Raw genomic sequence first — 12,972 nt, 5'->3', positions numbered from 1 at the left:
CTCAAACCCTGGCAACATCCTTGTAAATTCTCTACCCTGTCTACCTACAACTCCACTTTCAAGGAACCATGAACCTGCACCCTAAGGTCTCTTTGTTCGGCAACACTTGCCAGGACCCTACCGTTAAGTGTATAAGCCTTGCCTTGATTTGCCTTACTAAAATGCAACACCTCATTTTTATCTCAATTAAAATCCATCTGACATTCCTTGGCACATCTGCTCGAGGTCCTGTTTTATTCGGAGGTAACCTTTTTCACTGTCCACTACACCACCAATTTTGGCGTCACCTGCAAATTTGTTAACCATACCTCCAATATTCACATCCAAATCATTGATATAAATGACAAAAAACAGGAGGAATTTGAACAACCTAGCAGACCTCCCTCTGAACTCTGGAACCTCTTACAACTCCGCAGTCCTCCAAACTTTGTTCTTCCAATTCCGACCTCAAGCATTTGCAATTTCCTTTACTTCGCTGTTAGATTGGCTGTGTCATCTAACACATTCTCAAGACTCTCCTCCAACATATATGGGAGGTGGGATATTTAGCTCACAAGATGTGGGTTGATATGTTATTATTCAAAGACCGGCTGAAATTCGTTCTTGCGAATTCAAAGAGGTGAAGAGTGGGCAGCAGTACTGCCGTCATTGCAAACTGTCAGTCATGTATCATGTATATTTGTGGTGGCCAGATTCATTTTGACATGGATATGACTTAAGTCAAAGTGCTCTTCATTAAGACAATATTTTTGACCCTGGTCTGGATTTTGAAGGTGTCTGGTTCAGTTCTCCCGCTTAACAATTGCAGTCACATCATTATAAAGCAGCTGCAGGCACTGTTCCCTCTAAGTTGCACAGCTGCTTGGAGAGTCCACGCACGCTGTACAGTGTGCGGACGCATTCTCCTTCAGTTGCACAAGAGGATGCTGCAGATGGACCTCTAAGGACTGCACAGCAACAGGAACATTACAGGCAACATAGGTTGTTGGATGCTGGTGTAGTTTCTCAGCTATCCAAATCATTGGAACACAGTCTACAGGGCCTCAGAATTTACTGCATTACACACTGTGGTCAGTTTGATGACTGTGTTGAGGAGTTCTGGTGTCATTCTTGACATTTTCCTTATGTCTTTCTGACAACAAAGACCATGTTTGATGTTCCTTTGGAAGGTCTTCTGCCACATTCCGCCTCTGGGAGGATTTTCTCAGCCACAGAATTAGACAATTCAAGAGACATGGTGGCTCAGTGGTTAGCACTGGTGCCTCACAGCGCCAGGGACCGGCATTCGATTCCACCCTCAGGCGACTGTCTGCGTGAAGTTTGCACATTCTTCCCGTGTCTGCATGGGTTTCCTCCGGGTGCTCCACTTTCCTCCCACAGTCCAAAGATGTGCAGGTTAGGTAGATTAGCTGTGCTAAATTGTCCCATAGTGTCTAGGGATGTGCAGACTAGGTGATTGGCCAAAATAAATTGTCCATATACCTTTTTTCATAGCAAGATATCATTTCTATTGGCTTTCTTGACCTTGTTTTCTTTTCCCAGCGGTTACTCTCCAGACATGGCCAATGCTAGCACAAAACTCCCCAGAAGTTTTTCCTCTTTTGGGATAGTAATGAGGATTTATCAAAATCAGAATGGGGTCACTGCCATTCTTATTATTCTCCAGGAAAATTATTACTAGGAAAATGGGTCTTATCAAGGAGACCGATGTCAACTAAAGAGTCTTGGTAGTTCCCATAATACAATTACAGTTCATCTTTCTGGAGGGTGACTCTTGAGATTATCTGAGTGATTTAACAATCCAAGCTGCAAATGTTAGATTTTTCTTCCTCGCACAGGAGAAAGTGGGGCAGCGTACTTTCAGGGCTTCATTCCTAGTCTCATTCCCAGTTCTCATTCCCATTGAGCTGATCAGTGGATATCCTGAAGAGTGCCCAGTTACAGTCACTGCTGTCCAAATATACCTGTGATAGGACAATGACCTTCATGCATCTGTCCAATATAAGCAGATTCTTGACTAAAGACTCTCAAGTTCATAGCCCTATTAATTTTTTGCCAATTGTTGTTTCAAAACTTCATTAAGAAGATGTTGGCATCGCCGGCTGAGCCAGCATTTAGTGCGTATTGCAAATTACCTAGAGGGAAGTGAGGAATCAATGACATTGTTGTGCATCTGGAAGTGCACTTGGCCAGACCGAGTAAGGATGCCAGATTTAGTGAACCAGATGGTATTTTTATGACATTGAACTGTGGTTTCACACTCATCATTAGACTTCTGATTACAGACTTTACTAAATTCAAATTCCACCATCTGCCATGGTGGGATTCGAACCGGGGCTCACAGCACATTTCCTGCTTCTTTGGATTACTAGTCCAGCAACAATGTCACTATACAATCATTGCCTCCCCTCAAATATTCTTCTTCACAGGATGTGTCTGTAGTGACTGTAACGAGGTCAGCCAGTTGGAACCACATAGAATATGAGTTCCCTGATTGGGACTGTTAATCAAGTAGCCCTGGCTGATAGATAAGAACAAGAGTATCAGACATCCTGTTCACTTGGAGAGCAGCTTCTGAGAGAGCTGAATCAGTGTCAAGGACTCTTTACGTGTAAATAAAGGGTGGTTTGGTGATGGGATACCGGCTTCAGTGATGAATGGACCATAACATGAACTACCCCTAGCTTATGTTTAACTTGGGGAACTCTGGGGGCACCCACACTGTCAACACAATTTTGACATGTTGGTGATCAGATTTCGGTAAGATGTCAAATCCTGATGACCAGGATTGCTTTCTCAACCATTGAAAACTGGCCTTCCTTCACCTGGTCTGACATTGAGGATGTTTTAGACTGCATTGTATTTGCCATCTCTTGCCCAATCATACTGCCAGAGACGGCCTTGTCAGGAGTAAAGATCTCCTAAAGTCATCACTTGAAGGATGCTTGAAATGTGCAGCGCTGTCCACCACGTCAAGGTGCTGATCCACAGAGAAACCTTAACATCAACTCAACTCCAGATTGTAGAATGAAGTCATTAGAGTCATACAGCACAGAAACAGACCCTTCAGTCTAATTTTTCCAAACTAAACTAGTCCCATTTGCCTGCGTTTGGCCCATATCCCTCTAAACCTTACTCATTCATGGATTTCTGAAGATGGGTCTAGGCCCGAAACGTCAGCCTTCCTGCTCCTCTGATGCTGCTTGGCCTGCTGTGTTCAACCAGCTCTACACCTTGTTATCTCATTCACGTACCTGTCCAGATGTCTTTTAAATGTGGCAAAATGCTGTGCTGTGTGGGAGAACTTACAGTGAAGACTGTTCTGTATGTTTGAGAGGGCTAGCACTTATTTCATGAAATCAAAATGATGCACAAGAATTTTGAAGGAAGCCCTGGCAAGCTGTGAGGTTAGATTATGGTGGATAATCAGGCAGACAGCAAGGAATGTCAAAATCTAACTTTAAGTCCAAACTTTTGCAATTGCTCCAGATGGAAATTATGAGCTTGTCCAAAAAAACTCTCCTGCACATATTGTAAGTTGAGCCTTCCCCAGACTCCATTGCTCCACTTTTGGAACCAGTGTTTCAGCTGCACAGGTCCAATCTGTGGGCTTCCTTCCTTCCTGAACTGTGTATCTCAATTTCATCCTTTAATGCAGCTAATGAAAACCTACCTCTTTGACCCATACCTATTCCTCTATGCCTTTATGTGGCTAATTATCAAATTTTGTTTTTATAATGCTCCTGTTACAGTCCTTTGGGCCGCTTACTGCATTCAGGACACTACATAAATAAGCATTGTGATTGAATTGAGTTGGAAGTTGAGGAACCATATTAATGTTGATGAATTTGGGATAATTGTTCTTGCAACATGCAGGATGGGCGTCTACGGGTGAATGATCAGCTGATTGCAGTGAATGGTGAGCAGTTGCTGGAGAAATCTAACCATGAGGCCTTGGAAACATTACGGCGATCCATGTCAATGGAGGGAAACATCCGAGGAATGATCCAGGTGATGGTGGCCAGGAGAATGGATAGACACCAAGAGGTAAGCTCCTGGGTTAAATATACACAGTTCATTTCCTGCTAGAAAAATGAGTAGCCTTGACAGCCTTCGCTGCGGCTGGTGCAATTTGTGTCATCGAAAACATGATACGTTCATCCTAGAGTCTTGGTCTCAAGTACAGCCCAAGGTGCTTTCTTTCAACCGGCAAATTCCTGAATAAGATGAGTTGAAATAGTCTCAGCCCAGATTAAATTAAGAACAGCTCCCTAGTGTTTAGAAGAATGAAAGGTGATCTCGTTCAAATAGGCGTATGTTTTGAAGGAATTAATAGGCGGACGCAGGAGTAATGTGTCTTGGTGTGAGATGGTGGTTGGGGGAGGGGCAGGGGATGAGGTTCAACCAAGTCTCAGAGTAAGAGACAGTCCATTTGGAATCTTTTCACTCAGGAGATGGTGAGTCTTTGAACTTTCCACCCAAAAGGGGCTGTGAACGCTTAGTCTTAAAGTTTGTTCAAGACTGAGATTGATAGTATTTCACACACTAAAAACATTGAGGGATAGTTCAGGAAAATAGAAACACAAAATGAGAGCAGTGGTAGACCATTCAGCCATTTGAGCCTGCTGCGCCATTCAACATGACCATAGCTGATCGCCCAACTAAGTATCCTGTTCCTGATTCCTCCCCATACCCTTTGACACCTTTAGCCCTAAGAATTGTATCTACTCTTCCTTGAAAACATTCAATGTTTTGGTCTCAACTGCTTTGTATGTTAGAGAATTCTGCAGGCTCACCACATTTCTCTTCATCCCAATTCAAAATGACCGACCCTGTATCCTTAAACAATGGCCTCTAGTTCCGTTGAACAGTCATACTAGACTCAAAACATTAACTCTGTTTCTCTCTTGTCAACTGTTGCCAGACCTGCTGATTACTCCAGCATTTGCTGTGCTTGTTATAAATTTCCACCATAGCTTTCACTCGAGTGATTTCCTTACTATTACTTCTAATTGATTAGAGAGAGAAACTTGGAAAAAGAAGGATTTATAAGTTCAAGATTGCCTTCAGTAACACAAATATTCAGTTGATTTAGTTTTCACACAAGTATCTCACAAAGCTTAAACATTTTTATTAAACAGTGCCTAAGGGAAGAATACATTGATACATTTAAGGTTTCATGGGTTTGCTAAGAATGATTCAGCTAATGTCGAGTGAAGAACAAAAGAAGTTCCGAGTCACATTGAATGTTTGTCACTTTTTTAGTTGAATGCATGATTTTCCAACGTTGGATGGTGATGGGCTCTTGTGATCTCCTGGACTTATTCCTGAGTGTGAAAAATGAGTATGGTGGAATAAATGCCATACTTCTCATTTTTACTCAGCTTTTAAATAACCGTTGCAAACTTCTTCATTTGAATTTGCCTGTGCAATGGATTGAAATTGTCGGATTGCTGTTCATGTTTCTGCTGTCTTGTCTCTAGACCATGACAGTAAAACACAATTGGCCAACTCAGTTTAATACATCGCACATAATCCACTCCATGTTTCACTCCTCTGAACAGCTTAACTCTCCTAAACCTCAGGAATTCCGAAGGCACTTTACCATCAAGAACGTACTTTTGAAATGTAGTCACTGTTGAGATTTAAGCAACATGGCAGCCAGCTTGGGCACAACCAGATTCCACAGAGTTAAAATGAGGCTTGAAGAATCACTTGGCATGGGCTAGAGAGAGAATCGCCAGGAAAAGCAAACCTAATTGTGAAAGACAGTTCTAAGATGAACAACCTTCAGGAGTCAAGAATCACTTTGGATTGATTCTGCTAATTGAATTTCCTTTTTAAATTTCTTCATGGGATGTGGGCATTGCTGTCTGGACCAACATTTATTGTCCATCCCTCATTGCCCAGAGGGCAGTTAAGAGTCAACCATATTGCTGTAAGCCTGGAGTCACCTGTAGGCCAGACCAGATAAGGCTGGCAGATTTCCTTCCCTGAAGGAAATTAATGAACCAGACAGGTTTTCCGACAATCAGCAACAGTTTCATGGTTATCCTCACACTCTTAATTCCAGATTATTACGTAAAGGACAGTGTGAAGTACATTTTATGAACTGGATTAAAAATAAGAAGCATGTATTCCATTTAAGGGTTTGAACTGCACATTTAGGACAAGTGCAGTCAGTACTGCTTTATGTCTCCTGTTACAGTAAATATCTTAAAATGTGAAATCTTGATGTGTCATTCTCTTAATGATTAGCTGGAAGTTCAAATATCTTTTTTTAAAGTTATCAGTCTCCATGTAGTAATTTTTACCTGATATTTCCAAATGTAGTCAGAATTCTCTGTGCTAGTTGATAACCTCTGGGCTCTGTATCTTTCCATGGAAACTTGCACCAGATTCTAATTGCAGAGACTATTCTTTCTGTTTCAATAGCATTTTAAAGTCTGGGCCATGTCTGACTGTGGACACCTGTGCCCTTCCATTTATTACATGTTCCACAAGAAGAAATGATTGTAAAAGTATTTTTTGTTCAGTGATGTGTTTTTATAATCGATGGTAGTTTAGTCAAATGGTGGTCTTGCCGGGGGAACAGGCTGTAACCTTTTGCAGTTGCGTCACAACCTCTGTCTGTAAAGCTTACACCATTAAACAATCTTTTATGGTTTTATTGGTTTGGACAGTAATGCACAGGGCAGTGACTGATCTGTTCTACAAGCCAGATACTTTAATTAGGGCGAGTACCGATTTGCCGCTATCGTATTGATTCATGTAATTTATCAGAGAATGATGAGGAATTTTAAGTGAGTGTGCTGTTGCTTGGCTCTGCACATTTCCATTCTCCCATTGGGCAGCATTTTAATTTAGTAATAGTTTGCCTTAATGGAATAAAAGCCTTTGGAAAAGATGTTTTAACTTGTTCAGTGTTCTTATTTAGTACCCACATTTCATTTTTTTCTCCCTCTTAGTATAATGAGCCCTCTGTCTCCCAGCAAAGAGGGAATTACAAATTGGACAAACAAAATGCTTATTGTTCCAGATTGCTTAAAAGTATCTGAACACCACTTAAAGGAGTAATGTTTTAATTTGGCAATGCTGACATAGAATGAAAGAAAAATAATTTATGTTTATATATAGTTCCTTCCATAGCCTTCGTACAATCCTTGGCGCTTTCCAGTCAATGAGGTCCTATCGGTGTGTACTGTCCGAGGCTTTCGTTTCAGCTGCAACACTAAGCTGAGGCCACATCTGCCCTCTTAGTAGAAGACACGATTGTGCGATTCAAATAAGAGCAAAAGAATTTTGCCATTGTTTGGCCCAATATATTTTATTAAATCATCATTCCAAAAACAGATGCCTGATCACTGTTGCATTGCTGTTTGTAGGAGTTTCATCAGCGAATTGGCTGCTGAGTTTCCTACATTCCACTTCTAAAATAATTTATCTCTTTTAAAGTCCTTGTGCATTCTGTATAAGTGCAAATTCTTTCATTTTCTGCATGCTGCCTCCCATTCTCCACCATCCACATGCTTTAAAACTCACTTACATGCATCCTGCCTGTATCAACTTTCACTTTCTTGCCACTCCTGTATTTATTTACTGGCATTAGTCTTTCATCCTCCTAATATGTTGAATATAAATCCTTGTTTTCTCTTTCAATACCTTGTTTTTCCCCCTTCCTTTAAAATTGAGCCTTTTATAAACTAAATCTATTGAAGGGAGCTTTTAACGCCCAAAAATGGGCATGTCGGTTTAGCTGAGCGGTTGAAAAGGTTAAAGCCTAAAACAGGAACCCATCCACTTCAGTTTTAAATGGAGATGGGACAAGGGATCAGGTGACCAATTTGCTCGTAGGAGGAAGATTAGTTATTTGAATTGAGGTGGAGTGCCTTTGTTTTAATAGTGACCAGAGTCGGACAGGTTTCATTTGGGAAACCTGGCAGGTAAAAGGAGGTAAGTAGAGCTGCACCCTTAAAATATATGCACTTCTTTGGCCTGGGGAGCAGGAGTGTTTCCTCTTGGACACACAGGCTGAGCAGTAAATTCCATTAATAGCCCAAACCCCCCCCCACCAACACTCAGAAATTATTTGCCATCCATTCAGTCCCAGCAATTGGACCCATCCCCAGCCATCACATTCTCTCCAAGATAGATTTCTGTCTTTGTGACCCACAATCAGACTACATTCAGCACCACTGCTCTCTCTCCTGCCCTTCACTAGGCCCACCCGCTCTTAGCTCAGCATGGCTGTAACCTTCTGCAGGATTTCCTGCCCCTCAGGTCTCCAGTCTGTCAAACTTACAGAATAAAGATAATGAACGTTCAACTGACCCAACCTCAAAACAGCACCTCACCAACCTGATCCTTTCCCACCCACTTGTTAATATTTATCTGCATTTAGCTATGATTTTGAACACCACTCTTATCCTGTTTACTTCAGCAACCAATTTATTTGTATACTTCCGTGAAGTATAGTGTAATGAGATGTACTATAATGGGTAGAGTCAGAGATTTGGGGTGGGAGATGTAGTATAAGGGATTAAGACTGTGTGTTATATGCTATTGAGACAGAAGACATCAACATGGGAATGTTATGTTGCACAATCTTGCTGTCTCTTGCAGACCTCATGGCAAAGTGAAACAAAGCATAGGTGTTCTCAAATAAAAGTTCTTTATTTCTGTCTACTTGTTCAAATGAACTGATTTCATTAATATGAAGTCATTATTCCTTCACTACCAGAAGTCTGATAAAGTTTTCTCTCGGATGCTGATTACGATCTTGTCCCTAGTTAATTATTCTTCCATTACATCTCCTCCAAGTTTCTGACTCTACCCATTATGTTACATCTTACTACCTGAAACATCATGGGACAGTAGTTTCTTATGCAACGAGAATGTGAAAGCAAGCAGTTGTTTAATGAATACTTTATTTGTGCACGTTGAATAATAGATCCCATTTCTAAAAGATTATGCTGGCACATATGTCATCTGCATCTGCAACCATTTACCTGTAAGAAAACAAAACTGCACATTACAGACCGTCTGTGGATCATAATTAAAACCAACAAAAGCTGGACAGTTTTAAAAAAAAACCTCTTTGAATAGTAATTCAAAAGGAAATGCATTTTGTGGAGAGCGGATCATTACTTAAAGAAGCATTGGCTGGCTGACTGACATTTAGATAGTTTTTAAATTAGCAGAAACAATTCTTCCATTACATACATCACAGCAATAACAACGTGCAGATATGTAGCATCTTCAACATTATAAGATGCCCCCTGGGGCTTCACAGGATAAAAATCAGATAAAGATTTGGTACTGAGCCATGTAAGGATATATTGCGATAAGTGTCTAAAAGCTTGGTTAAAGGGATTAACTTAATGGAGGTCTTGAAAGGAGAGGAAGGTTTAAGCAGGGAATCCTAGAGTATAGGTCATAGGCAGCCAGGATAGCACTGTTCCGAAATAGCAACAAGATGTTAGATTTGTTGATGTGAGTGCTTCTAGCCTGGAAACCGTGCACTGTTTCCTTGGGAAAATTTGAAACTTGGAATACCATCTTTTTATTGTTCTAGGATTTTTTCCTCCTATTTTCCCTTATGATTTCTATTGTTTTGACATCTGCCTGCTTCTGTCAACTCTGTACAACAAAATCCCATTGCTGTTCTGGTGATTAAACAACTGAAACCTTCACAGTGCTGGATTTCCTCTGCAGCTTTGAAAAGTGTGTCCTTGATTTCTCTATCGAGCAAAAAAAAGTTGTCAAATTTTAGGCCACAAATGTAATGAAGTAGAGATGAAAGAATGCAATGCACCATTGAACCGGATTCTTAAGAATAAGGTGAAAAATGGGATACTCTTTTTCATTTCTCGCTCAGACCTAGCTAATGTAGTCATAAAGTGAGGTAATAAGCAACTTCTGATGGATTCACTGGAATTGCCTATCATCGTAGACTGCAGTAAGTCTTTATGACATGCAACCTGCAACTGCTTTTCTTGAAATGTCATTTCAATTCACACAGGTCCACAAATTCATTCGTGGGCAATCAAAGCCAGATTTAGCACTGCAAATGGGAGGCATTGGTCCTCTTGGAAATCAATTAGAATAGCACGACCACTGGTAAAAGCTGATACACTTTTCAAGGGGCTATAAATATAGGCATTTGGTACCAAGGCAACATCTGGTATCAACAAATCTGACTTTAACGTGTTGAGAATTCTACACTGTAACAAGAATTTCTGCTCCATCACCTTTGCTATCCGCAATAAAACAAAAACTGAAGAATGTCACTTGTGTTAACCCTACTGTGAAAGTATAAGGCTCTTGCCCTTGTGTGAATGTGATGGTGCACCAAAGATTATCAGTGGTTTCTGAGAAGGGTGGGTGAAATTTGTGATACATGAGTCCCACATGGTGAAGGTATGGTGGAGTAATGGAATTTGAACCTGCAAGCAGTGGGAGAGTCATGGAATGTGATCACTTCAAAACTCTGTGTAATAAAAATGGAAGTTGACTTCTTCAGTCACCAGAACCCAGTAGCTTTAATTAGAAGCAATTACAGTCACTGATTGTGATATAGAAAACACCAGTTTCTTTTTTGACACTCCACAAACTGAAATGAACTTGCCCTCATTAGACATTACAGAGGAAGAAAAAGAGCGCACTGTCTTGTTGATACAAGTCCATCTTAAAATTGAACAGGAAAGGACAGCTTTTAAAACAGTTTATCATCTCTTTCATGTCTTAATGACATGACGTTTATATTGCGGCTCTTATGAGTTGAGAGCAACCTAAAAAGCTTTGCAGGCAACGTACTACTTTTCAAGAGCAATCACTGTTGCCACGTAAGAAATATAACAGCTAGTTAGCACATTGCAAGATTTCACAACCAGTAACAGGATGATAACCGATTTTTAGAAGAGGTTCCCTGGTTGAGAGATAAATATTGGCCAGCATTCCAGCGGGAGCAACCTATGTCTCTTTGAATAGTGCCATGATAATTTGCCTGACCACAGGAGAATCAGTCAAGGCTTTGGTTCAACTTCTTACCCAAAATATGGGTGATACAGAGACCTGGATGTGAGCTTACTGGCAAGCCCAATGTTGACTGCCCATCCCTAATTTCCCTTGGGAAAATGATGCTGAGCTAGCTGCTTGAACCATTGAAGTCCTTGTGAGCTACATACAGCCAAGCATACTTCCCTATAGTGGTTGATATGCTATTCGAGAGGGTTGTTAACAGTCACTCACATTTCCATAAAACTGGAGTAACTTCTAGGCTAGACTGGGAAAGGCTGGCAGATTTTCTCTTCTGGTGTGCATTAGTGAATCAGGTTGTTTTGTGATCATTGCTATTGAAACTAGCATTTTGTTTCAAAGATATTATTTGAATTCTGTCAGCCACTATGGTGAATTTTGAACCCATGTCTCTGGAGCATTTAGTCAGGCCACAGGTTTATGAATCCAGTATTCGCTGGCAAAGGAGAAGAGATGTAAAACACATATCCTTAGCCTTTGCCACCATAATTATTCATACATTTCAGTTTCCATTACTGAGGATGATCTTGTACAACTCATTAGGTGGCAGTGTCATTTGACTTTCAAATATTCAAAAGGACATTGGTTTTAATACTGGAAGGGGGCATGTTCTACAGGACTATGGAGAAACAGCAGGGGACTAGGGTTAATTGGATAGCACTTCCATTGGGTCATTAGACACATGATAGTCCGATGATTTCATGACATGCAATTCTAAGGATTGAGTGTTTATTGCTACAAGAATGCCGAATATTTAACACACAAAAGTTCAGAAATAGAATAATGTTTTTGTTACTTGGAAAGTAAGCTGTGTAGAGATTTGACAAAGTTGTTGATTGGCGACCACAGCCAATGTAGTAATGTTCATCGAGTAGACGCTGTGTGTCATTGTGTCTAAAAACACTGCCTGGGGGTGCTGCCGATCCATGTAGTCTGGGGCGGTCCCAGTTCAGTTCCCGGTCACGCCAAGATAGCTGACCTCGGCCATGGTGTCATGCTTTATGATGCTATTTGCCTCTAGGTTACTTCGCAAACAGTTCAGCCAGCATTACTGTCTAGACTTGTGCGTGAAGATGATGTAACCACAATTTCAAATGTCGCAGCAACTGTACTTTATCGCGAGTTACTGCCACTAGGAGACACTGAGTAAAGCATGTGGAGTTGAGGAACAAAGGGAGGATAAATTTGCAAGGGGTAATGCTTTGATACTTTAGAAATGTTCTCCAGAAAATCTTTTGCAGAGAAACCCCCAGTGATGCCAATTTAGAAAAATGAAGTCGCACAAATCCTCCTGACTTTTGATGAGGTTAATCAATGGGCTAGATGCTGTCTTTCCATTTAAAGAGAACTGCATTTTTACAAATGCATCCAGAGGACCCAAATTGAAGGTAATGAGCAGAAGATCAGAAGTAAGTTGAAGAGTGTTTTAATTTTTTAAAAATAGATGCAACAAGTCGCTGCGATCTGGAATGTCTGAATGGGTGGTCAGAGCAAACTCTGTGTCGAGTTGCAAAAAGGAATCAGATTGTACGTGAAAAGCAAACATTTATAGGACTCATGGAAATTACAGAGTAGTGGGATTAATTAATGACTGTGTTTCACATGCCCAATGGACTGAATGATCTTCTGTACTCTATGGTTCAACAGTTCTATTTTTGTTATGCGCTGTAACCTCATGCAGTTGTTCCCACCATTCCACAAGCAACACCCGTGAATAATCGCTGGGTGCGGATGTTAAAGTTTTTAACCAAGTGACTGTTGGTTCAACTGAAGATTGCCTGTCTGACCAAGTTTTACATTTACTGAACAATACTGGAATGTGGGGAAAAAAAATTTCCACAGTGGGCAGCTGGAATGGATTTATTTATTAAACCCATACAATGGACCGTAGTTGTTAGTGCACATGTTTGTTTATTCCTACAAAAAAGCCTCCTT

At 40.7% G+C, this 12,972-nt stretch overlaps 1 protein-coding gene across 1 annotated transcript in view; it reads left to right on the top strand.

Annotated features, from left to right (window-relative positions):
• Positions 1–12,972, top strand: part of LOC109932140 (partitioning defective 3 homolog B) — an 851,675-nt gene that overhangs the window by 439,489 nt on the left and 399,214 nt on the right. Inside the window, exon 11 of the mRNA XM_048599077.1 lies at positions 3,877–4,047. Within this exon, the coding sequence (XP_048455034.1) occupies positions 3,877–4,047 (171 nt within the window). The remainder of the gene's footprint in view (positions 1–3,876; positions 4,048–12,972) is intronic.

The sequence above is a fragment of the Rhincodon typus genome, chromosome 7 (genome assembly GCF_021869965.1).
Source record: "Rhincodon typus isolate 14 chromosome 7, sRhiTyp1.1, whole genome shotgun sequence".
Taxonomy (NCBI): domain Eukaryota; kingdom Metazoa; phylum Chordata; class Chondrichthyes; order Orectolobiformes; family Rhincodontidae; genus Rhincodon; species Rhincodon typus.
The sequence above is the reverse complement of the archived record's forward strand: the minus strand, read 5'-3'. Positions and strand labels throughout refer to the sequence as shown.